At 34.1% G+C, this 27,801-nt stretch overlaps 1 protein-coding gene across 2 annotated transcripts; it reads right to left on the reverse strand.

Moving 5' to 3' along the window:
* Positions 1 to 2,256: 2,256 nt before the first annotated feature.
* Positions 2,257 to 22,633, reverse strand: LOC128157086 (guanylate cyclase beta-like). Of its 2 annotated transcripts, XM_052819453.1 has the most exons (9): positions 22,600 to 22,633; positions 22,407 to 22,483; positions 7,730 to 7,828; positions 7,091 to 7,242; positions 5,446 to 6,655; positions 4,982 to 5,119; positions 4,495 to 4,593; positions 4,274 to 4,365; positions 2,257 to 2,735 (listed from the first exon to the last, which is right to left on the reverse strand). In XM_052819453.1, the coding sequence occupies exons 2-9, from the start codon at positions 22,468 to 22,470 to the stop codon at positions 2,358 to 2,360; spliced, it is 2,232 nt and encodes a 743-aa protein (XP_052675413.1). In that variant the 5' UTR covers positions 22,471 to 22,483; positions 22,600 to 22,633; the 3' UTR covers positions 2,257 to 2,357. The 2 variants fall into 2 exon arrangements, with proteins under 2 accessions (XP_052675413.1, XP_052675412.1); XM_052819452.1 differs by lacking the exons at positions 2,257 to 2,735; positions 4,274 to 4,365; positions 4,495 to 4,593; ... (2 more) ...; positions 7,091 to 7,242; positions 7,730 to 7,828 and adding exons at positions 13,785 to 15,047; positions 15,507 to 15,598; positions 15,966 to 16,064; ... (1 more) ...; positions 16,727 to 17,942; positions 18,060 to 18,214.
* Positions 22,634 to 27,801: the final 5,168 nt, after the last annotated feature.

Here is a 27,801-nt window from a genome sequence, read left to right on the forward strand (position 1 = left end):
TCATGTTAGTTGTTTTCATTTATATGACTATATGAGGTGTTGAAAGGTCTTGTTTTTAAAAAAGAAAGACAAATCAAGCTCCAAAAAAATCACAGGCACAATGAAAACAATTACTGGGTATTTTTATAAGTTGATTATTTCCTTTTGTACTATGATATAACAAAAACATTGATATTGGTACAGTATGGGCAATTATTTACTTACAAATAGAAATGTCTTGCATGTCAGGACAAGTGTCTGTGCCAAAAACATAGGAAAAAATGTTCCATCTTAAATGATCTGTTTCAAAAGCAAAAAATCCATTTGTATTGCTGCTTCTTGAAAGTAGATATACTGTTGCAATATAAGATTATTTCGGTAAATTATGAAATGACTGATGTTTTTAAAATTTTTTTTTACATATACTGAGTATGAATCCCTCTATTTCTTGCAAAAACTAGTTCATAGCTCTATAGAAACAGCCAAACTGAAATATACAAGCCCGGTTTATTGATTGGTCGAAACCTACAGTGATCTAAGAATAGTTAAGGACTGTAGGAACTAATCGTGATGAAGCCAGACTCAAATTCCAATAGGAGACAATTTGGCTGTTTCTTTTAGCTGATGTACATTTACAGTAATTTAGTGAATATGATATACTTTTTACAATCAGTTTATTTAAAGAAAGACAAAATTTAAAGTCCCTCTTGCTTGTCGGAAATAAACGGAGACAGCCAGTATTTGGATGAACAGAACTTCTCGGAAATATTTCGATTACTGATACTACTTGCCATGCAAAATCACATATCGTTGATTTTAAAATAAATGATAATCGATAAAATCAACTCCCGTCAGAACTTCAGTACTTTGATTTTTACTCCAGAATGGCACTTCATTAATTCTCGACAGGTCTGTGTATGGGCTATGATACTCTGATGACTATTAAGCTGAAATATTTGGTCAGTAAAGTTGAAACCAATGTAAAACTTTCTCGAGTAGTGACGATTTAATCAAGATTAAATTTTGATTTCCGGGGTAGGGTTAGGCCACTTTTTTTCGGGGGAGGGGGTCTTTTTTTTTTTAATTTACATAGGTACATATGGCTTTAGCAGTTACAATAAAACATTTGGCCTTGGAAGTAGAAACTTGTGTGGAAACATCCACAAGCAGTTTTAGATTTAAGTTTCCTTAATTCATGAACCTTGTGGATTGTGTGGAGTCCCAGGGGCTGGGGCACATTTCATATTTTTCTCATTTAAACAATGAAGTGCTTTTTTTGGGTGAATCATGAGGGATAAGAAAAATAATGAGTTACATGTGTAAATTTTTTCTACGTCGCTACCTTCAAAGGCCGAATGAGTCATCAAAATATTTTTTGTTTTTTATCATTAATAGTAGGTAAAAGTAAGTAAGCTATTGTATATAAGATAAAAGAATAAGCCAAGTCTTATATGGGTATTTTAGTATGGCAATCGTGATTATTACATTCGACCAACGATGCCCGTGTGTAAACTTGTCACTGTAGGGATCCATTTAAGTGTTAATGAATAGCGCTGAATATAGATTTATGATCAGGTATGACGTCATCAGAGACATTTGGTATGATGATTTTTTTTTAACTTTTGCAATCGTTGATCCCCTACTGGTAATCATCTGAACATAATCAGCTACTTCCTGGATATGACGACCTAAATTCGTGCAGGCACGTAGCATCGGGGAGAGTAGGGGGGGGGGGGTCCCACTTTTTCTGGCAGCCGCCATTTTTCTTAAATTTACATGTATAAAAATGGATTATAGGGGAGTTGCCCCCCCCCCCCCCCTTTTAGTTGTGGAGCATATAAGAAATGGAAGAGAAAATGAGGAAAGTAAGAGTGAAATCAAAAGGTAAAGGAATACTAGCCCCTCCCGCCTCCCCCTGATTTCTTATAATGAGGTTGGCCCCCACTTTCCAAAACGATGCAACGTGCCTGCGTTGTGGTTCATCTGCAAGGGAGGGAAGTATGGTTAACTCATCCCCATATTTTTCCATTTAGATCCTTTTTGTTACTCCAGAATTGATAGAAAAGTTGCCCTTTTAATTGTTTTATTCCTTAATTGCTATGTGGTTTGCCTTTGGTGAAACTAAAAAAAAAGATTTGTTATATGGTACCAAATGACCGTTGTCCTGCTATTTTTAGGAGACAACGGATGGAATTCCCAAGTAAAACTTGAACTGATAAAGTTATGATTTCCACTTGCTTGTTCAAGAGAACGTTGAAAACTCAAGATTACGTTTCGAATATTTTTGTTTAATAATGTGGTTAAACATATCTATATATACAGTGTACATTTCTTAATTGAAAAATGAAGACAGACACAGTTTGTCCATGGAGTTCCCTTTAAGCTTGAGACTCTAAGCTCCGTTCACTCTTCTCCTTCTCCGTCATTTCGTCAATGCAGATCTCTGTCTTCCTTCTTCCGATGAAGTTTCTGAAAGTGTTGAAGTCTGGCGGCCGATCACCGCTGACCGACATTGAAATGGGTGTAGTCGTCTTCACTGAAGATTGCGCCAAATTTCTGAGATCAGACGCTGAGAGGCTCTTTGTGGAATGTTCCATTCCCGGAGCCTGCATCCACGACCCGCCATCTTGAAGCATGTCACAGACCATGCCGAAACTAGAACTAGAAAATGTGGACACGCTCGAATTGATGCCGCAACTTTCGAATGGTGATCGATGAACATCGGTCAGCCAGTACGTTGACATTTCTCCTTTACCCTGAAAATAAAAACAAAAGTTGGCATTCAGTGGAAAGTAGAACACTATATAAGTAGTGCCTGTTTGGGAAGGTAACAGTTGAAATTGACACCCCGAGGAAACCATTGTCAATCGAGGTTGACAATGGTTTTCGAGAGGTGTCAATTTCAACTGTTATCCTCCCAAACAGGCACTATTTTTTGTATTATACTGAATGTCTTAATTACCGTCTTCCTTGGAAGACGGTATAAAGAGTTGAAATAATTTACAGTCTCCGGGTTTTGCACTTCCTCTTCTTTGTAATTGGTAGAAAATACATGATATGAATATCTACATTTATTTCATTGGTTGAAATACTGTTCGGCGCAAGGGAGATAATTTTCACACCAAAGTAATTAAAAAATTATAAAAGTTACCAAATTTCGTAGATTTCAAATTTTAAAAAGTGGGAAAACGAAAAACCAGTTAAAATTGCCATTAATGAAATTCAGGCTTTAATTTTTCCAGTACAACTTGTTAGAAGCAATATTCTTTAATATTTGTTGAATATTTTGTTCTTTTTCCTTTTGTAATGTTGAATATTTTTTTTCTTTTCCTATTGTATTGTTGAAAATTTGATACGGTATGGCTAATATCAGTAAACACGTTTGCATAATAGATACGGTAAAACTAATATCAGTAAAACAAGGTGCTGAAAGCTATGATTCTAAATTTGATTAAAAAAAATAATACGACCCTTTCTAAGATCTATTTTACCAACCATGGTCAATTTCAACTAACAAGCACGGGATATGCATTTCTCAATTTCAAGCACGCGCGTTACGGCACATATAATAAAGTTCCACACGAAGAGGAAGGCGACATTTATATAAAAAAGAATTAAATTTTCTTTGATAACATAATACTATTAAGAGTTTGCTCTAAAGAAGGTAAGCTTTTTTAAAAAGCTAAACTTGTTTTAGAGAATATTTTTACTGCTTTTATATAGAAATGACGTGAATTCTACGGCGAACCGTACGCGCATAATTTACGCGCATGTAACAATTCGTTTTATTATACTTTCATGTTAAATGCTGAAAGCTGATTGGTTTAGACGCAGTTGATAATCCCTTCTATTACCCTCAGCGTTAGCAACACACTTAGCAACGGGTAACACAACGAATTGTTACATGCGCGTAAATTATGCGCGTACGGTTCGCCGTAGAATTCACGTCATTTCTATATAAAAGCAATATAAAAATTCTCTAAAATTAAGACATTCAGTATAATAAAATAAATAGTGCCTGTTTTGGGGGATAACAGTTGAAATTGACACCCCTCCAAAACCATTGTCAACCTCCGCTTCGCTTCGGTTGACAATGGTTTCCTCGGGGTGTCAATTTCAACGCTGAGGGTAATAGAACGGATTATCAACTGCGTCTAAACCAATCAGTATAATAAAATGCTTTGGTATTTAAATGCCATATTACTTACATCCAGTTTGATTTTGGTCCCATTGCCTCCGCATGGGAGCAAAATGATAGAAAAACCAAAGTGTCTACCTGACAAATATCACATACCTTTACACTAATGTTTCCACGTTTCATCATAGCATATTTTCCTGTTTTTGCCAACAATGTGTAAGTTGAGTGACTGATGTGGATTTGGTTTGCTGTTCAACAGACGTTAGACTATTAATTGATGTTTGTTTTCAGTTATTTTAATTTGGTACAATGAGTCATTGTTTTTACAATGCTATCTATAATTTTAACTGTATTAGGATATTGAAGTTATTACTTACGCAGTCCGTTAGATTTCATTCTTGATGCCACATTGATGGTGTCCCCAAACAGGCAATACCGGGGAAGCTTTGACCCGACTATTCCAGCCATGCATGGACCTGTCAGATGATGAATCAATGTCTTCTTTCAAAATTTCAATGTAGCCATTTTTTCATAATTTTATTTTTTTTGAGTTTTCAGTCATAAAGATGGATATTATTGTAATCACTTGCATATTTTGAAGCTTAAAAAGATCGAATACCGCTGTTAACCGGCCGCGGTATACCAGAATTGCTTGTCGAAAACTTTTTATCAGCACACTTGCACATACACAAGAATATGTAAAACACATGTTACATGGAAATAATCTACAAGTCAATCAAATTGATCATCAAACAATGTCTTAAATGTGGCATTGACTTTTTTGTTATTGAAAAATTGCAAAAAACACCATTTATTATGATCATAGATATAGTTTGAACGCTATGAATTAGTTTAATTAATTACCAGAGTTAATGCCAATCCGCAGCTGTATGTGGCGTCTACCGAACTCTAGAAAGGTTTTAGTTTTCATCAGATGTAGCAAGGCCAGTGCAAAATTTGCGATCTCAGACGCGTGGTGATCGTTGTTTCTCTTCGGTAAACCTGAAAAATTAGAAAAGCATTATAAAATTTGAATCTAGAATGTAACAGTTGTTTTTTTTCAAAGTGGAGAGGCCAGACCAGATCATCAATATCTTGACAGGCAAATAAACTGAAGCAAACTTTGCCAAACCTCAAATTCAAAATTTGTGGCGGCAGTAGTGTAGATTAAGGGTGTGTTCGAGCTCATTGTGTCTTAAAGCATGTATACAATACCGGATTTTCATGATCGAATTTATACTGTCTCTCAAAAGTGGACCGGAGTGACCCCCTCCCCCGGTTGCTACGTGATTTTGTTGAGTTTTAGGGGTTTAGACCACGTGGTGTACCTGAGACAATCATATAGGAGTCGTTGATGGTCTCCACTTTGTACAGCTTCCTTTGGTCTACCAGGTTGTCGATGGCCCCGTACAGACAGTTCAGGAGCTCCACCAATCGCAGGGGAGGCAGGGACAGCGAGATCCGAGAGAAACCCTCGATATCCGAGAAGAACACGGTCACGGAGTTGAAGTACTCGGCGTTTATGCTATTGTTCTTCTTTAACTTTTTGGCCACAGACCTGGGGATCATTTGATACAGCAGGGAGTCGGTTCGCCTCTTCTCAACGCTCAGCTCTTTAGTCCTGTCCACCAATATCCCGGCGTACCTCTGTATGCTGCTGGTCAGGTTCTCGATGCTGAATATGACAAAAGAACACGCCACCAGCACAAAGACCAGGAGGCAAGAGTTGATGATCACGTCGGTCTTACTCCTTTTGAGAAGAGCCGTTAGGTTCGCCTTACAGATGTACCCCAGGGTACTCTGTAGATTCAAGAGTGTGTCCAGGTACTTGGTAACGTTGTCATAGTGCCAGCGGGCCTTCAGTAGATCTATTCTACTGGGATCTCTCGCCTCCTCGCCAAACGTCCTAATCTGATAGCGGAATTCATTGATAACTCTGGAAGTGTTGGCGCCGAAAGTGTTGGTTTGGTACGATTCCAGATAGTCCACAGAGCTCGAGTACATTCTGGCAGATTCATAATTCTCCTGAAAACCGAAACTGTTAATGTTGTAGATTTCAAATTGCTCATGGGTGTCAAACCCACCTTGGGAGAAAAACATCGTTCCAAATGCTCGCTCCACCCCGAGATTCTCTTTCGCCATTGTTATTTTCTGAAAAGCGACAAATGATTTCCAGATGATGGCGAATTTGGACTCGTTGATGCTCTGGTACCCCCACAAGACCACGATATCGATAATGGAGGAGTAAAACTTGTACTCTTGGTCGATCGAGGAACCTTCAAGATTCTGGCGGTGACGAGCGAGATGTGTTAGCATATCTATTTTTGATCGGAACTCTTTTCGATCGAAGCGGTCCAGGTTTCCTGGCCACATATCCAAACTCTCTATAAAACTGTCAGTGACTGAGTACTCGTGAAATAGAAAGGACCTGGTGTCAGGGCCCAGAACACTCATGAATAGGATACTCAAGTCTCTCTCGTTCTGAAGGTGGTGGACCAATTTGCCAACATCGACACTGAAGGTCAGCGATTCAAAGGACTGAAAAATCATACGTAAAACAATGGTGAAAATAAGATTCTTTTGAAATCTGACTGAAAACAAATGATCCCTACATGTAAATTGATATGTATTAGTTTTTCCTACACCTAGCTCGATAATTTTTAGTAGTCATTATACAAAGTTTGTCCATTTGAATGAAAAATATTCCTAGTATGATATCCAAATGTTTTTACAAAACTAAATGCTTAGTTGAGTTTTAATTGATTATAAGTGAACAGTACGTGTAGATACTTGTATGATTTTTTGAACGGTGAGTTCCTTAAACCACTGATAATAACATTTAAGAAATAGAAATTTCATTTCAACTACAAATAACATAAAGGCCAAATATATAATTCAAACAAATAATTCCCCGGATTTATGGACCATTGCCGATGAGCGCGCATGGTTAAGCTAGGTAGATGGTGGACTGACCTTTTCGTGGTCCTGTTTGATCTTGACAATGTCCGCCAGCTGGTACACACAGAACACCCACAGACCCAGTATGGGGACCATGGTCAGTGACAACATCTTAATCAGCTGGATCCTCTTCCCTCGGTCAGAGGCGGGGGAAGACAGACACGGTCCTGAAAACGGACCAATCAAACTTCAGAAACAGATGAGTATTTTACTAAAAACTGTTGTGGTGTTGTTGTACAATGCGTTTTATCCCAGCGCAAATGAAATTAGTCGTAGTAATTTCTAGAATTCTAGAAGAATGTTAATTTATAAGTTTGGTGCAAATTTTATGTAAACTGTTGTTTAACATTTTATATTTGAAAGCGACCACATATGAGCCTCTGGCAAACTATTGTCGCAACATCCTTGCAAAAACGAACAATATTTTTATTCTAAAAATACGATTTTATTCCATGAATTTTATTATCAGTTATATTAATTTTTTTTGGAAAATTAATATACTTAATTTTTTACTTATCAGATTTTTTCAACAACATTATTTCTTAGATGAATTTTGACAATTAATAACAGATGTACTTGATCATGTACATATGCCTGCGAAAAATTTTAATTGAAAATTGAGATAAACAGTTTAATGAGTGAGAAAATGTATACCTTTTCCTACGGGGAAATTCATGGCTGATACGGCAAGAGATCCCAGGCTCGAACAAGACTTGTTGAAGTCGGACATCTTCAGATTCTTCCCGAGTGTGTCTGTAAAGGTAGTGTTAATTGCTTGTTACTGCCAGACTATCCCTGATTGTGCACACTGGTTGTGCTTATTAATTTTCCAATAAGGCAAAGCAGGTAGTATCGACATTTATATTACGAAATTATAAGGAATCGGTAAAAACCGGTTCTTATGTGAAACTGATTCGCTGGGAAAATAGTTGAGTAATACTATATAAATAGTGCCTGTTTGGGAGGGTAACAGTTGAAATTGACACCCCGAGAAAACCATTGTCAACCGGCGCGAAGCGGAGGTTTACAATGGTTTTCTCGGGGTGTCAATTTTTTTTTCTTACCTTTTCAAAACAAACTGGCGCCCAGGACTGGAAGAATTTTTTTTTGGCCTTTTGTACCCCTGATTCAACTCTCATTTTTCACTGATTTTCTTATATATACGTGTTACCATTAAGCCTCGCTTCGCGAGGCGGGCTGCGATCGGTATAAAAATCATAACATGGCAATTTTTATATCGCATCATTGTAATAATCTAATATTATATATTATAATAATATATTATGTATTATAATATTATTAGATAATAGGTAGACAGGTAATAGGGTGTCAATTTCAACTGTTACTCTTTGAAACAGGCACTATCTATACTTATAAATTAAGGCATTTTACAAATAAACTACAAAAAGCCTGCACCACAGTACTTGCTTACACCTTTGGTATTTCAAAACATCAGAGGTGATGTCCGTAAGGTATAATTGTATTTTTAAGAGGTTCGCTTATTAGGTTTTGGATAGCCATTTTGAGTCACTTCTAGTCTAAAAATTCTGCATCACATATTCATTATAGTAGTATATTTATATTTTACAACGCCAAATAAACTATACTGTATAAAATTGTTTCTTTAAAAATTACATTTTTACAGAGTTTAGTAAGGGACTATATTTTGTGGCGGAAGGTTTTCAAGAAGGAAATAAACAATTTTCATAAATCCGCTAGTTTTAGAGTGCTGTTACTTTAGCTTCCTAATTTTCAGCGCAGACCGAATTTCTAGATAGTTTGTGTGTTACGATATATTCATGATAATCTAAAAAATACATTTGAATAGTATTTTGATATTTCTATCGATATATTTTGGAATATTTAGCTTATATTTCATAGAAGTTAAGAAAAAATCATGCAGTTTTAACTCCAATTTTGACCTGAAATTAGCTTATTTCATGCTATATCTCAAATTTTTGAGATGTGACCCCTACTTGTTTTACTTTTAAATGAGACATTAAATGTATGTCTATTTGTATGCAAAGTTTTGGAAAGGTGACATTACTATAAAAAAAATTTATTTGCGTCATAATCTCATTACTCAAAAATTTCAAACATCAAACATCAGTTGTTGTGTTCATTGTGTACTGGCTTTTGAAGCCACCAGTAAAGCAAGAATTTTTAAACTTTGACTTAGATTTTACTTCTATAGTCACTACATATGTTCAACTTCATACCGTATTAAAATTATAGCTAAATAAATAGTTGAAACTATAAATATTTGTTTGATTTCTTCAAATTATCAATTTCCATGTCAACCTTTAGCAAAGATTTCAGGAAAATTATTTCCAAAAAATGGCATGTGACATTGGTCACAAATGAAATAAATGAACATTTTAGGTCCCCACATTTATATCCAAGTGGTTTTCGGGTGATTGACATTACTATTATTTCAGATGCCAACCTCCTTAAGGTGGCCCTATACATCCACAGTTTATTCCAATTTTCAAAAGAAGACCACAAAACATATACTTATCAAATATCAAAATGATGATAGGGATTCCATAGGTATTTTTAAAGAATTTTGTAATGTTTTGTCGTGTTTTTGTAAAAGAATTTTTTAAAAGTCAACTATCATCAAGTTGAGAGAAATTTTTTTGTCATATGATGGATATTTCCTTCGGACACCTAAAAAAAATATAACACTTCTTCACAATCAAAAATGTTATTATTGCAATTTTGTTAAGTATTTCCCCAAAACATAATTTTCCATATTTTCTTACTCTGTTGACAAATCATCTAAAAAGCTGTTTGATGTTATCAGAAAATGTATTTTAATAGATGTGACATAAAAATTTGAATGAAAATCATTGCAAATAAACACCAAAAAATATTTTAAATTTTATTTAGTATGAAAGTTTCTCGGGTAAGAGTTATCGTTTCTAAGTCCCAAGGCCCAAACACCCTGGGGACTTTTTTTCATTTCTGAGTTGAAGAAAATTTCCTAAATATGATGTTGGAATGATAAATACATACATTTTTCATTATAGGCCTATATAAGTGAATGTGTTCGCTTTAATGCAAAACTAAGTCAAATAAAGAAAGGGGAAAATTAACTAAAAGGATTTATGTATCCCAAACTGAGAGAAATTCAAAGCCACCCTCCCATCACCTTAAGATGGTCAGGAACATCTGTCGATATTAATGTAGATTAAAGTATATTAAAACTGAAAAAAATTCAACCAAATAATACGTTTTGGAAAATTTTGGAAAGTTAAAAATTTTAATGTTCTCACCGGGATTCGAACTCATGACCTACAGGTTCGTAGTGAACCCACTAAGCCTCTGCGGTAAGCTGTAAGATGTCGATGACAGGAAAGAAACTATTTAAAAAATTATTCTTGATTTTATTGTTTATTTCGATAAATCATACGACACATTCCTTGTAAGTAATGAATTTTCCAATTATCAAATTAAATCTATTCATTTAACAAATTTTTCCAAAGAGCGGTCCCCATACAATTCGCGTCAGTTTAAATCAGTCAGTACCGGAATTGCATGCTTCCAGATTTACTTTTTTGCGTACTGCGTCATCAAAAAGTGGTGTATAGAGCCACCTTAACTGAGAAGTTATTATTGTGAAAAACCTACTTCCATTTTCGATAAACAAGCCCGAAATAGCAAAAATGAGAGTAAGGTGGTGGACACGCTTTGGCGGATCCAAGTCAGGGATAGTCTCGATCAAGATATATACTTGCAAACAAATAATAATCAACGATTACGTATAGAGTAAATATATTTACTGTGAGCCTATTTAGAGAATATCAAAGTTCAGTTTGACAAATGTTGAATAAATAAAATTAGTCAATTCGTTTCTTTAGTGGGCGATTTTAGTTTTGATACTCATTCGCTTGCGAAGCACGACCTCTGGTGAGAGAATGGGATAGATATTTCCAGAACGGGGTAACCAAGAACGCGGATTGACTAATTAACGAAAAGTGTAGGACGATTTCATTATGCAGATACATCTACCTTGGATCAGATTATGCATGATTATTACAAAAAATTAATAAATAAAAAAGGAACAATTAATACTATTTAAGTTATGATAGATTTTTCATCCTTGCCCGCTCTTCTAAATATGCACTTGGACTTTGGCTGTTGCGTCATACGGCAATGTGACGTAGGTCTGTCTATTTCATTGTAGGCCGGCCATTCAGCCATAGCTCTTTGAAATCAACAGGATTTGTCTGGCTTTTGAGCGAAGTCTACGCAATCGGTGTATATTTCGCTTGACACCGGCGTCATTTTAACTTGTTTTGACGCAAGAAATAGATCGTTACAACCTACTGAAAGTCCAAGGTCTTGTTAAAATGGTTCTATTTACGAGCAATTCTATATGTTTAAGAATTCAAATAAAAGATCCATTTCCATATTAAAATAATGACCCGCTATAACGTCGTGGTTACCACATAGATCCATCGTATTTTATACAAATCATCGGACCCTAAAATTCCACTAATTTACAGAGGAATAAGTCTGCAATGTACGAAAGACGAATATGGACACATAAAAATATTTTTATTTCGTTATAACGAGAAAAGATATCGTAATAACGAGTAAATCATCTGGTTATTACGAGAAAAGATCTCGAAAATACAAAAAAGAGATTTCCTAATTACGAGAAAAGATCTTCTTATTTCAGGTTAATAATGTCATAATTACGAGAAAAAAATCACGTTTTGATAAAATACATATACTCTGTCCCGAGTTTTTGCTTCCACCACTTTTTGCTTGATATTTCAATAATAGTAAATACCTTTGTGCTCAAACTACGTTCATCCACTAATATAAAAAATGTCCAGATTATCTGTTTTGAAACGCCCCCTCTACCGCTTCAGGTTTCAATACACATCCCGAAATTGAAAGTCTACGGAGATTTTGCATTGCAAAAGCCATTAATAAGTCCGGATGATAACGTTAAAAAATTGCGCGATGTATTCCGAGTGTATTCCGAATGGAGAAAAGATGTAAACATTCCCCATTATAAATCTCCGTAAGGAATCTGTTTTCGTTCCTATGAATTTTTCTGAGTGGAAAGGGATTATTGTTCAATGAAGATATCTTGGATATATTCCCTTTTAACGATTTCAACTGTATTTCTTTCAAAGGTATGTGTAATTTCATTAAAAATCACCAAAAAGCGATGGAAGCAATAACTTGGGACAGACTATAGTAGTTGTTATTATTATAACTGTGGAAAAAAATACATTTATAACAAGTGTCCTCGTTCATCAAATCTAGATCTTTAAGTCGATTGATTCACCCTTTCAGTCTATATTTTTCCCCCCAGAAATGTTTATTGAATTATGATTATTTTTAAATAACAACAATCATTATTTATTAATTTCTACTTAAAATGATCGGATTTAACATTTTATCAAATATGAATAAGTGGAAAGAACTTCATGGTAATTTTTACCTTTCAGCATATATTACTATTCCACTCTGAAGTAAACACTAGGAGGTCCTAGCGTCCTTTCCGATTTATTGCATAAAGTAGTCATGTTGTATATTTTATTTGATACTAGTCATATAAACACAGTCCCATGTGTTACAGATAGCTGTAAAGTTTTATTCATGGATATACGAGATTACCCCGTATTCATGGACAACCTATAATGAAAATAATTGTTTTTGTATTTTAACATTTTAGAGACTGTAAACAAATTACCCTTCATATCAATAATTTGGTCAATAAAATTAATCAATCTGCTTTGCCCCCTCTTCTAAAATGTCTTTAACTAATTTAATTAATTTCTTATTATATATTCATCTATTTTACATAAAGAGACTCAGAGAGTACATGATGAACAAAAAAAAACAACAACACACACCACGTATAATTACGATATCTTTTCTCGTAATAACGAGATAATTAACCCGTAATAACGAGGTCTTTTCTTTAATAACGAGATCTTTTCTCGTAATAACGAGAAAAAAATATTTTTAATGTTGCCCTTTTTGTCCTTCGTATATTTGATATTGAATATGGAAGACTTGAAGTTTCCAAAACGGGCTCATTTGTTGTTTTTAACAGTCTATGGTCAGACTGACCCAGGATATGTATAAGTGATGCTGATAATGACGATGCTTGGAGATTGCACGGTATTTGGACAGCTGAAATGGCGCTGTAACTGTATTATAAAATGTAATGATGATGCTTGGGGATTGCACGGCCATTGGACAGCTGAAATGGCGCTGTAACTGTATTATAAAATGTAATGATGATGCTTGGAGATTGCACGGCCATTGGACAGCTGAAATGGCGCTGTAACTGTATTTTAAAATGTAATGATGATGCTTGGGGATTGCACGGCCATTGGACAGCTGAAATGGCGCTGTAACTGTATTATAAAGTGTGATGATGATGCTTGGAGATTGCACGGTATTTGGACAGTTGAAATGCCGCTGTAACTGTATTATATAGTGTATGGATATCGTGAGATGTTTCAACAATAAAGACAATCATATGCAAGGATAAAATTCATAACAAAATATAATGAGCTTGAATTTCATCATAAAAATCAATATTGGAACCAGGAATAATTTGAAGCGGCAGTTACATGTAATATATAACATAATTGTAAGTCATTTTGGAGATTAAATGTAGAATAAATATATAAATGTGGGTGAATTATATATTGTAACACAATACATATTTCTTTGCTGTACGACATTTTATTTTAACATATACAGGCGAGTTGCACAATGACATAAAAATGCAAAAAGATATATCTTATATTTACAAACAGCATTTCTTCCGGTGTGGAAATATCAATTTGATCAATGACAATGACCTGGCCAAATTCATATTTCTTAGTTTCAGTAAGTTTAATGAATTGTATTGCTCAATAATTGATCAATACTATTTAATCACAAACAATAATTTTATCAAATTGCACATTATATCGTTTTAGTATTAATCGTATTAAATTGGTTGTGGTCTCTGAATCACCGGCACCTGCACTCAAAGTACGCCGACATCTCAATATTCATTACAATATATTTACATTTCCAGTGTCTTTGTCTATGAATACACTACCAATCGATTTTGTAATGTATGGTCCAAAACATCATATCAGTTTCTATGTAAATATTCAATTGTGAAAATGTTGAAAATTTAATGTTGAGTACCTTCTTTTTGATTCACTGAAAGAAGCTAACAATATTTCATAGGCTGTCGAAATCATATTAATTTTTTGAGTAAAATTGATGCTGTTTAAACTGAAAAATACAACCCTGGTGGATGAAGTCGGACAGGTGCCGTTGTGTTTAATGCCCTTAAATCTATCAGCCAATGACTGGGCAGTTAATCATAAGATCATCCGTCTCCATCAAGTTTGAGTTTGATACGGACTGCCCAAAGTCCAAACTCTTGTTAAAACGGTTCTAATAAGATATTAAACATGTTCTTGTTAATCTTGAAGAATACTGGTTAAATAAACAACATCCCGAAAACTGTACTTTTTGTACTCATGTAACAGTAAAACTGTCGGCTGGTACAGCTGCAGGTGAAATGACCTTGTCACTGCGTGTGAAGGTCGGCCTGCGATTCTTGAAGGTCAACAGGCATGATCATTTTGTCTCTCTCTTCCTTTTGAAGAGGAGTAGCCTTTTGACCCTCTCCATTTTCATCACTCTCATTTTCTTCTTCTAACTGCCTAGCTTTCTGTTTGCCAATGGTGTGTTTCTTTTCAGCAACCTTCGTTACGCCGCTAGGTGGTACTCTTGCCGTGACCTTCTCGTCCTTTTTTGTCTTTCTCCCAGGCAGAGGGTTGTAGCTCAGAGCCCCCAGGGCATATCTATTGTGGGTAATCTCTCCGGGCAGGTCATCATTGGCACTGCTGTCCGATACCGGGCTCTCGGCCAGACTTCCACTGCTGGACATGGACTGAACCAACCAGTAGGTCACCATCTCACCTTTACCCTACAAGAACGTGATACATTGATAACTTACAATTGGTAATTTATGTAAATGCAGAGAGAGAGAGAGAGAGAGAGAGAGAGAGAGAGAGAGAGAGAGAGAGAGAGAGAGATGTGAGTATGTGTATTAAAAAACTCAGCTACTGAATATTTTCGAGTCGATTCTATTTAGAGAGGTTTTTGAAGAGAAGAGATTGATAGAATAGTTCCAGTTAAGTGGTTTGCATTGTTTTTTGTGTTCAAAGTCAAGGCTTCGAATATTGAATTAAGATCAATCTGTAGTCCTCCGTCTATTTAAGACACCTCATAAAAAGAGGTTTATGAACAGTAACTGTTTTAGTCTATAAAAAGCATCAAATATCAAACGAGTCGTTGAATATGAGCAAATTCATCGCCATTTGGGTCCAGCGAAACGCAGCAATAGCTAGATTATTTATGTGGAAGATTTCGGATGTAGAATTACCTTAATATCAATGGTTCCACGCTTCTTCATTACATAGTTGCCGGTCTTGGATAGAAGTACGTAGGATGTATGACTGATATGTATCTTACTAGCTGTAAACAAGCATAATCTCCTGTATAAATTTTTACCACATGAAATCAAGGTATACAACGAATCACGTATTTTTTCTATTACAAATTATATATTTAGTTTTTAAAAAAAGTCATTTTAGGGAGGTTGTGTGGTCAACAAATTGGCAATCACGTGTTTTCTAATTTTTTAAATATTATGTATTTAGCTATCTAAAACATGTTTTTATATAGAGTTCTTCTTAAGAAGGTCAAAAGAGTCTAAAAATGGCCACGACCACCGGGTCCTCTTAAAAAAGAATGTTCAACACTCGTCTATTTAAAAAAAAAAACAGTCAAGAGAATGGAGCGGTTTGATCTGTTTACTAGAAATGAAGACATGTATACATACGCTGGCTGTGAGACTTCATCCTTGACGCGGTATTGACAGTGTCACCGAACAAGCAATAGCGGGGCAATGTGGAGCCCACTATTCCCGCCATACATGGACCTACAACACCCAAAAAAACCCTCAGTACTGTAAACGAGTCTAAAGTTCTGAATACATACATGTATCATTAATTATCCAAATGAGAGTTCATTACCCGTATGGTTCATTACCCGTATTTATTCCGATCCTGAGTTGAATAGTGCCCTTTTCTCTATTGGAGAATGCATGCTCCCTCATCATTCTTTGAACAGACAGAGCAAATTCAGCTATCTCAATCACGTGTTTATTGTTGTTGCGATGTGGCAAACCTTTGACAAAAAGGACATGCATGATTTCTAAACGCGTTCAACAAAGAGCAGAACATCTACACATAGATAATAAAATCAGAAATATCAGAAAATGGAAATTGATAGAAAACTTGAGACTTTGATCACTTTAGAATTGATGAAATAAGCAACAGTGTTAGACGCAATTAGTGCTTTAGTCAAAGAGTAAAACATTGTTATAGAGAACACGGTTATAACAAATTCACGCTTACAGCGAAGATATATGTAGTTCCCTAATCTTTAGATATTACAAAATCAAAAGATATAACAAGTTACAATTACAAGTTGTATATAAGTAACAATTAATGCTTGTTCCTGGCACTTCGGTATAACCGTGTTTTACTGTAATCGGGACGGTTTGATTGTTGACTTTCACTATCTACAAATTTATCTTACCTGAAACCACCATGTAAGAGTCATTGATTGTCTCCACTTTGTACAAGTCCCTGTTGTCAAGGAGAATGTCGATGGCGCCATAGAGAGCGTTCAGAAGCTGGACAATTTCCAAAGGCTGTAAGGTTATTGACAGAAGGGAAAAGCCGTGAATGTCAGAAAATAGAACAGTTACTGATTTGAAAAACTCCGCCTCGATTCCTTCCTTCTTCTTTAACTTGTCCGCTACTTCTTTTGGTACCATCTGATATAACAAGGAGTCTGTCCTCTTTTTCTCAAAGTTCAATTCCTTCGTTTTGTCAACTAGAATCACGGCGTATTTCTGTATGTTGCTGGTTAAACTTTCAGTACTGAGGATGACCAAAGAACACGATATCAAAACAAAGACCAAGACACAGGAGCTTATAATGAGGTCTCGATTAGAGTCTTGCAGTATCTTGTCTACCTTCTGAAGACAAATGTTGCCAAGAGAAGTCTGTAGACTGAGCAGAGTGTCCAGATATAGAGATGTATTATCGTAAAACCACCGGGCACTCCTCATGTCGATTTTGGATTGTTTTTGTTCCTCTTCTCCGTGGTCTTGGATGTAGGAACGATAATTATTTAAGACAATGCTGACGTTTCTACCGTAGGAGACGAGGCCGTAAGATCCAATGTAGTCAACGTCTGGAGAGTACAGACGAGCTGTTTTATAGTTAGATTGAAAACCAAATATTTTCATGTTGTATTGCTCAAATTGCAGATGAGTTTCAAACCCACCGCGAGCATAAAACATGGTTCCAAGTGCTCTCTCCAAACCCAAATCTTCTTTGGCAGCTGTAATTTTCTGAAAACCAACGAGCGATTTCCATACCACTGCAAATTTAGACTCAACAATGGATTTGTAGCCCCAGAAAATGATGATGTCAATAATAGATGTGTAGAACGTCATTTCTTTGTTGATATTCGAGGACATTTGGTTTAACTGTTGTCGGTGTTGACCTAAGTGTTGAAGCATCTTGCTCTTGGACCGGAATGCATCGCGATTGAATATATCCAAGTTTCCGGGCCATTTGGCAATGCTTTCAATGGACTCGTCTGTAATTTGGTACTCCTTGATGAGAAAAGTTTTGGTATCGGGTCCAAGAGCACTCAGATACAATATACTGAGATCACGTTCCTTTTGCAAATGATGAATCAGCCGTCCTACTTCAATGCTGAATTCTAAGGACTCGCGAACCTAAAATATTGGTAAAAAATAGAACCTACAGTTGGGTCGCATTTTTAATGTTTAGAACTGTTAAACCATATTCATGCAAAAATGCATATCCATTCAATGTGTAAATTACAGAATAACCTTTGCATTGTCTGTTTTGGTAGCCACGATGTCGGTAAGCTGGTAGACACAATAGCTCCAAAGAGCCAGTATAGGCAGAACTGTCAGGCAGAGCATCTTAACCATCTGTACCCTCTTACCCCGGTTACTGACCGGCACAGTGTTACAAATGGTGCCTGAAAAAAAGAATTCGGTTACGCCAAAAGAATTTGACGACACGCCTAGTAAATGTTTTACGCGTACGTTTGTTTAGATTTCCACATTATCGCTACTTTATTGCTTTTCTTGAAATTCTCGTGATATTTCTAAATAGTTTGTTCAGAATATCTAGATACTTACCTTTTTAATGTAACAAGACCGGTTACAAAAGCCGTGTCCCGTTACAAGAGGAAGACAATGCCAAAGGCACTAAAAGCCGAGGTTTAGATACACCGTTAGTAGGCAAATGTTCACTTATTGATGTCGACAGACAACGAACGTATGTCTTTAAAAATAAATACTAGTACAAGATATTTTCTGAACCTTGAATCGCCCATTCTAAGTCTTTATATTGTTGCTTTATATATATATATACACCGGGTATGATATAAAACATGTTTTGATTAATTTAAAATATTCTTGTTAATTGCTTAATATAATTTTATTCGGTGATGTTCAATCTAAAAATATCCACCAATAGAATGTATATATTTTGATATTTCATGATGGGAGTAAAAATATAAACTTATCTTTGTTATAGTGATTTGTGATGAAAAAATCAAAATAATTATAGAGAGTATATGAAAATGTAAACAAGTATTCCCTTTAAAGGGGCATGGTCACGAATTTGGTCAAAACTCATTTTTCCGATTTTAATATTTACAATGCTTCAGAAAGGCAATTCTAATGGGCAACCGAAATTTAAGTTTCATTTGTTGAGTTATAAGCGAGTTACAGAGCTTGAAATTCTTCACTATGTAAACAAAGCGTTTGTTTACATTTTGAACGTTGAAGTAAAAATTTCAGTTTTAAACCTAAAACGAATGTGTTAAACGTTAGGAACTGTTTATCTATTTCTTAAAATAAATAAAAAGATAGAAAAATAACCTGGAAAACGATTTTTTACTGGTATATTGAACCTATGTAAACAAAAACAGGGCACGAGCCTTGTTTACATGACAAAGAATTGTGAGCCCTGTATCTTGTTTATAACTCTACGAATGACTCTCAAATTTAATTTGATCATTAGAAATGCATCACAAAAATATAGTATATTATACTAATACAAATAGATACCGTTATAGTCAATGATGGCAGTAGAAATATAGGTATACTAATAAATCCTGACTGCTACGAGGGATGATTATTCATGATAATAGTAAAATCTAAACATATAGTACATGTATATTAAAATTTAACAGATGTACTTAGTATACGATGGTGGTATAAATATTATATAACTGAGAAGCACGATACTAGAAACCGATACTCGATTTATATGGCAGTAATATATATATATATATATATATATATATATATATATATATATATATATATATATATATATATATATATATATATATATATATGTGTGTGTGTGTGTGTGTGTGTGTGTGTGTGTGTGTGTGTCTGTGTGTGTGTGTGTGTGTGTGTGTGTGTTTGTCACCTTATCTACGATACCAAGCGAATAACTTGTTGGGGTTTCTCCACCTCGGAAGAGATAAGACAAACTGTAAATAACGGCAACTACTTTATTTGATTCACTGATATAAATTGTATACTGAATTTGTATTGATGCTATGGTTTAGGGAAACAATTTAAAATATCATAATTTTATCAGAGTTCTAAGTGTTTTTATTTATCTATATTTTTCAGTGTTTGTGGTATAACACTAAGAGTTGATTGTTTATTGTTCAGTCCAATAAATAAAAATGACGTATTCTTGGGGCTCAAGCGGAGTTTGCAAAATTAAAAGAAATGAAAATCACATAAACATGTCAAAACTCTAATTGCTAATTATTATATGAATATAAGTAATTAGGAATCATTCTTTGAATAATATGAGGTGGTCAAATACGGTCGGGGCGTGATCAAATCTTTCATAAAGCCCTTTGGGTTTTATTGGCTTTGTCCTCGCCCCGAACAAAATTATCACCTCAAAAAACTCAAATTCCTCATTTCTTATAAAATGTCCAGACAAATGATATTTTCTCTGCGTGATCTATAAATTTATCCTTTTGTATTAAAAATGACGAGAGCAATCAGGAATACGTGTAGTGAAGCACATAACAAAACAATAGTTATGAAATCATTAATAAATGAATTTAAAAAAGGAATAAAAAACCACAGAGATGAAACAGATTCAAACCAGGTTAAACCTACACCTTCCAGATCTCTTAGTTTTCTCGATAGTCGCTGTCTATGGGATCGGGCTGCTCTATACCACGACAGTGATAGTCGCTGTCTATTGGATCAGGCTGACAGTAATAGTCGCTGTTTATGGAATCGAGCGGTTCTATACTAAGACAGTGTGTGCAGGAAGGGAGTTATTCAAAATAGAATTCCATGGTTTTGTATTTGTGAGTAAAAGTGAGCTAATTTCTTATAGTCAAACAGCAAGTTACAAAGGTATGATAATGCTGATTCCGTTTATATATATTTCCGAATATCAGCAGCAATATTTAAATAATAAATGCTTTTAACATTTACAACTACATGTAATGGCCACATCAATGTTTTTTTAACTTGGTGCATAATATATAAATACTTATATTAGTAAGAAAAATAAAACCAATATCTTCTGGCCAATCATTTTCCCGTTTCTATCGAGTTCAAAGTTGATGTTGTTTGTAGCGTTTACAATGGCGATGTTAATGTTGTACTAGTAGTATATAAATCTAACATATAAGACGATAATAATCATGATACGATGATGATGATGATTTAAGAAGTACATGAGACAATATCCTTAGACACTTTTACAATCACAGGCATACTATTATTGCAGATTAATCGTGTATGGTGTAATACTGGTTGGAAAGTCAGTATCAACAGAAAATTCTTATACCAAAGTCAGATTGGACAAGAGCTCTTGGAGAAGTTAATTAACTTCAAGCTTTAATTCTGACATAAGTAAGATTTCATCGTCTTTCTCCGAATATTGACTTGCTTACAAGTCGTTTAATCGCATTAGATGGTCATTTAATTAACATCGAAGAATCCGATTTTTAGGTATGTATGTGACAAAATTTTAGTCGTTGAAATGAAATTAGAAATATTAATTCGACATGTTACTTTACCTTAACTAATTTGAGAAAGACCGTACGTGTATTTTACTAAGTTCTTGCTGGACAAACCATTATAGCATTCATAACTACTTTAGTTTGTTTCTTATACTAATACTATAGTAAACTCTTATTTAACTGTCCATTGGTCCATGTTTGACTTTTTGAGAAAAAAATGTTTAATTAGTAAAACAGAAATGAATACATCTTAAAACGATGATTGGTCGGCTTTATATTGTCTATACACGTCTCATCAACTTTAAAATACAGTTTTTATGTAAAATTTTAATCATGATTGGAATTTTTCATCTATACATATTTTTAATGAATAGGAACAATTAGAATCGATGATTGATAACATAGCTTGTAAATGAAGAGAGAGAGAGAGAGAGAGAGATAGAGAGAGAGAGAGAGAGAGAGAAATAGTTTATTTACATGCATTAACATTTATGTAGATATTCTTTTCCGAGAGGGGAATCATTAGTTTATATTGATTTAATGGAAATCAACACCAAATTCCCTCCATTTAATCTATCTTGTTTTTCGTTCATATTCTATTCAAGAAAGGTTATTTTTATTCCTATATTTTTTATATTTATAAATATTTCTAGTGAGTAGGTCGCTTGTGTTCTTCGCGTCTAATTTAGTTTAATTTAAGGTGGTATGGGACATGCACCTCCATATTGTGACGTACTATTTATAGAAAAAAACAATAAAATCCAGTATAATTTTATAAATACTTTCTTTCCAGCATTTGTCATCTAACAGCGTAGCGCATGCAATGGGTTTCTACCTTTCCAAAATTTTTTAAAACGTATTTCTTGGTTAAATATTGTTAACTTTGAAAATTCTGAAGCGGTGATATTATTCTGATTATAATGTTTTTTATCCACATTAATATCGACAGATGTCCCATACAACCTTAATTGGTAAGTACCATTAAAAAATACTAAACATCTCTGGATACTTGATTATAAACAAAGGATTTCTATCGATCTGTAGATTGAGAATTCTTGAAAGGTGATAATTAAAGATATATGTACAAACATGCATTTCATATCTATAGAGAAAAAAACAGGATGGGAGGAAAAAGTCATATATTTACCTTTCCCATTCAGCGCAAGGTTTGTGATGGCTAAAGAACTCAAACTTGAAGATGACTTATCCATTTTTCCTCAAGTACTGCAGAGAAAAGTATGAAAGATCAGAACATAACATTAGATTATTTTACAAACGAAAACAATGTTTTAATAAGATTTCAATTAGTATGATAATCATTTAAGTTTGGAAACTCTCACCTTCGATTGTTTCCTCTATATGATTCGATGTCCTCTGAGTAATGCGTCATTTTTCAATCTATTTAAGTACATGAATATGTACATATTTTAAAAAATCGATTCTTGGCCCCGATTGGTCGGTTTGTAATTTATAAGATAAAACATAGGTTCGACTTGCGTCCTGATAAATATTCATTTTCAAAAATGGTTTGTCTAGTGATTAATATTGCGTGTATTTAGGACACGTGATGCGTTTCTCAATTTCAGATAATTTCCATGAAAGAATTACACCTTATCTATTTGCACTTAACCTGTTTAAGCCAAAAATTTCGGGGCATATTAACATGCAGGCTATTTTCTGCAATGATCACTACCTTCAAAACGGCATGAACCCTCGAAGAACGCATCTAGATCTTTTTTATAACAAATTATAAATGAATTGATCGTAAAGAGTATATAATTGTTAATGTACACCAGTACGTTAATCTTAATCAAATTGGAATTCGAGTCTGAAATCATCATGATCATTTCGTGCAGCCCCTTGATTTGTTCAAGTCGAAGGTTTCGACAGATTGATAAACGGGGAGTGTATATTTCGGCCAGGACTGTCAGTTTTAAAAAGCTATGAATTACAATCATTTTCCGTAAGAAATAGAGAGCATCATATTTGGTGAATGTAGATATATAAATATGTATTCAAAGTATAACATGAAATATCATTACGGAATTACTTTGTGGAAATCTTTACATTGTGGAAATAGAAAACATGTAAAATAGTGGAAGATGCGTCTCGTGTGTATTTAAAAATATTTTTTTTAGACACAAACGTATCGAACAAGTCACAATTCCCACAAACTTTATTTTTTTTTTCATACGTGTGTTTTGTCTCAATCAAAACAGATATGGAGTTGATAATCAAGTTGGCAACTGATTGATTCTGACACTAAATGATAATTACACATTACAAACTGTGAACGGCTGGGCCATACACACGTCCATCAGACATACGGCTTTGAGACAACGGACAAAACTGTGATGCAACATTTGTGAATTTCAATGATACTTTCATCTTGATTTGTACAAATGTATCAAGATAAATAGAATTATAACATTTTAGATATGATTATAGTAATATAATTTGCTGAATTAATAGACTGAGAAATCGCGAATGTCCATCTTCGGAGCAATTTAGAAAAACATAAATATGTTGCTGCAGATCTGTAGCTATACAGAAAATTCGTATGGTTGTTCATTCCCACACAGCTAGATGTCAGTACTTAAATAGGCGTTTTCTCGACATATTTCTCAACATATCCGCAAGTTAAGAATGGAGCTCCTTTTGTTGTTTCAGGTTTTGGAAATAAGTTTTTAAAGGATTTTTTTGTTGCTATTAATTCACCACCATTGTGGTCCCACCTTACCTCTGGGGTCATGAGTTCCATACAAGTGTCAGTTTTTTGGCCAGATTTTTCTCTATATTCCTGTGGAAAAAATTTACCCTCGTTGTGACCTTACCTTTATAACCCAGGTGATGATTATTTGAACAAATTTGAGACTACACAAAAGATTATTCTCAATATATACCAATGTAAAAATTGAACTCCCCGTTGTGTCCCCCGGGAATGATGATGAACAAACTTGAATCTACTTAAGTTTGAGCTTTTCTGGCCGAATGGTTTTAGCGAAGAAATAAAAAAAAATACCTAAAAAATTTCAATAATTCAGAATAACTTCTACCTTTAAGAATACGTTTTAATTCATTGAAACAGATTGAATACCTTCGTTCAATTACATGATGTTTTCGGCCAAGTTTGGTTGAAATTGGCAAGAAGATGAAAATGTGAATAGTTTTGGACAAAGACACCAATGAAGTACAATGACAAATTGCTCACTTAAGCCATCGGCTCAGTACGCTAAAACTCAGGCAGAATGAAGCTCTATCGTCTGAATGTTATAACCACCCAACCTCCTTGAGACTGAAAATAAATGACTGTCTCTTCAAATTGGCTCCATAAATAATATTCTTGGTAATCAAAAATGTCGGGTACAAATTTTGAATGTCTTACATTAAATCCAGTGAAAACAATACAATGCAATAGGACGTAAACACGCATTCATTCTAAACTGAATATACACAACAATAACATGAAATTACTGTACACTGTAATACATGTATATCAAATATATTTGTTGACATTAAATAACGTGTAACACTAATTGATTTCCAGGTTTACATTTGAATACGTAATACATGTAACAGGAAGCATGGGTGTAATATCATACCGTATTAACGTTTAAGTTGCCTTTTCTTCCTGTAAAGTGCTTCTTCAAAACACCAAGGAAGTGAATGATTTACATGTATGTAGGAGACTGGGAGACCATGGAGTGAAGTCCACTGTCCTTTAAATCCATCAGTTTAATTTCCTATCACCCATTATGATGGGATCATCACAATCAGGAGGAACGCCATTACTGTGTCACACTAACAAGGATTTCTAACTTGCAAAAATCCGTCAACTATAATAAAAAATAAACTTTATTTTGTGGGACAAAGAATGTTTCTGTTTGTACATATCAAATTATATTACATATATCAGATCGTTACCAGTGAATACAGTACTGATATCCTTCAAAATCGGACGGTCTCATGTAAATCAATTTACGTACGATATAGTATTACGTCTTAAACAGTTCTGTAGGGAAATTTATCAGACAGATCACGGCCCTAACGGTCCTCGAAACTAGCTGATATATTTTCATACAGAACTGTTTTCGGCATATACTCAGTATCAGGCTTGGGGTAATGCTAAATGTAATGGTAATAGGCAGTAAAGAACATAAAATAAGTCAATATGCAGATGACACATCTCTCATTTTGGATGGTTCACCTACTTCACTATTTGCATCTTTAGATACTCTAGACTTTTATTCAAACATTTCTGGGTTGAAAATAAATAGTTCAAAAACAAAAATTATATGGATTGGCTCAAAAAAATTCTCAAATCAGGTTTTTCACCACACGAGATGGAAACTAGATTGTGGCTCAACAACGTTTAGTTTACTGGGTATTAACTTTTCTGTCGATCTTGAAAAAGTTACTGAGTTAAACTATTCTATACAAGTTCCAAAAATTAAAAGCATGCTTCAACAATGGAAAAGAAGAAACCTTACACCAATTGGACGTGTGACGGTAGTAAAATCTCTAGTTATTCCAAAAATCAACCATTTATTTATGTCTTTACCTACTCCTAAAGAGGTAATCACCACATTGAACAAAGACATTTTTGAATTTTTTTGGAATGCCAAATGTGATAAAATAAAACGTGCAATAGTTATTCAAGAATATCGAAAAGGTGGTTTAAAAATGCTTGATATTAACAAGTTTATTATGTCATTAAAATGTTCATGGATTAAAAGATTAATTGTTGGACATAGCTCATGGACTTCCATATTGAAGGCCATTAATGGTGAAAACTTTGTCAACTTATTACTAGATTTTGGTGATGCATTTATTACTGAATGTGTTATTCCGAAAAATAATAATTTTTGGAAAGATGTATTTAAATCAATGCTCTATGTTATAAAATCTTTTGATGATAATTATATTGAGGGAAATTTTTTATTTATGCCTATTTGGTATAATAGTCATATTAGAGTTGGTATGAAAACATTGTTTATAAAAAGTTGGTACAAAAAAGGTGTAAAGGTCATCAATGACTTTCTAGATGATAATGGAAATTTTTTGTCACATGTAAGTTTTCAAAAAAAAATTTGATTTGCATATTTGTACAATGCAATACAACAGTATAGTTAGTGCTATATCAACATATCTAAGATCCTCTCTTCCAGTACATATCAAATGTTTATTTAAGAGATCCTTTACTCCATATATTCCATTATATTACAAACCTTTTCTTTTGCAAGATAAATGTACAAAACCAATTTATAAACAGATAATTGCCTGTAAAATAACCCCAACTGCAATACCAAAGTGGAATTCAGAATTGGTACAATATGGGGTAGAAATTTGTGTTTCTGATGCTTTTAATGTATGTTTTAAGACAACCAATGACTCATCTATTCAATGGTTACAATATAGATTACTTCATAGAATTCTTCCTGTAAATTACTATTTGAAAAAAATCAATGTTGTATCTTCTGATTGCTGTTCCTTCTGTGAACGTGATGTTGAGACAATCCAACATGTTTTTGTAAGCTGTGAAAAAAATATCAACAATTTGGAGCAACCTAAGCATGCATATTTACCAATATACTTCTATACGAATTGGTTTCAATGTTATCAATATTTTATTGGGTGAACTCCCATTGTCAAAAGACAATAAAGTTGTAAACTTTATAATTTTGTACACAAAACAATATTTATTTTGCTGTCTTAAAAAAGATATACTGCCTAGTCTACTAGGGCTGCTATTTTATCTATATAACAAATACAAAGTTGAAAAATATATTTCATGTCAGAAATTTCAAATGCAAAAGTTTACCAACAACTGGCATGTATGGAAACATATATTTGATACAATTCAGTAATTTTTTATTTTTTGTTTCTTCTTTGTTTATTATTGATATTAACCGTTTGCCTTTGTTAAATAAGCAACCACTGCCAAATCTGGATGAATGTGAGCACGAATGTGTGAGTGGATGAGTAAAAAATGGCTTTGAATTATATTATTAAAATGTCTGTATGCATATGAAAAAATAATAAATAAAAAAAAAAAAATGTAATGGTAATGCATTGCCATGCATTACATGTTTTCAAAGTAATGCTAGTAATGTGTAATGGATACTGAGTCAGTATCCATTACTTTTTTATTCAACTACTTATATTTTCTAATTCTTAACTTCAAATGAATATGTAAATGTTGTCTTACGAGAGAAGCTACACAATAAACAGATAAATTAGCAAAACAAACATCGTCATTGACATTCAGTTAAATAGTATTCATATCTCCTTAGGTTCATAGGCGTCGGAAACGGGAGGGGGGGGGGGGGCTTAGCCCCCCCCCCCCCCCCACACACACATACTTTTTTTTTTTTTTTTGCAAAGTTAGACCTAACTATTAGGCACATAGCGTAAGGGAAGGGCCAGCCCGGGCCCCTTACTTTTACTCGCAGCAAACATCATTGTTCCTAAATAGACCTTTTAAAAAAGAATGAAATATTAATAGTGATATTGAAAATTGGAAATTATAAACCTATTATGAT

The sequence above is a fragment of the Crassostrea angulata genome, chromosome 7, assembly GCF_025612915.1.
Source record: "Crassostrea angulata isolate pt1a10 chromosome 7, ASM2561291v2, whole genome shotgun sequence".
Classification (NCBI taxonomy): domain Eukaryota; kingdom Metazoa; phylum Mollusca; class Bivalvia; order Ostreida; family Ostreidae; genus Magallana; species Magallana angulata.

Bases quoted from the DNA above. Each gene is read 5' to 3' on its own strand.
- LOC128157086 (XM_052819453.1), bottom strand. From the start codon at position 22,470: ATGGATAAGTCATCTTCAAGTTTGAGTTCTTTAGCCATCACAAACCTT. The intron at 7,243-7,729 runs GTATACATTTTC...GTCCGTTTTCAG, and splicing joins GAATTTCCCCGTAGGAAAAG to GACCGTGTCTGTCTTCCCCC. The intron at 6,656-7,090 runs GTCAGTCCACCA...ATGATTTTTCAG, and splicing joins TCAAACAGGACCACGAAAAG to TCCTTTGAATCGCTGACCTT.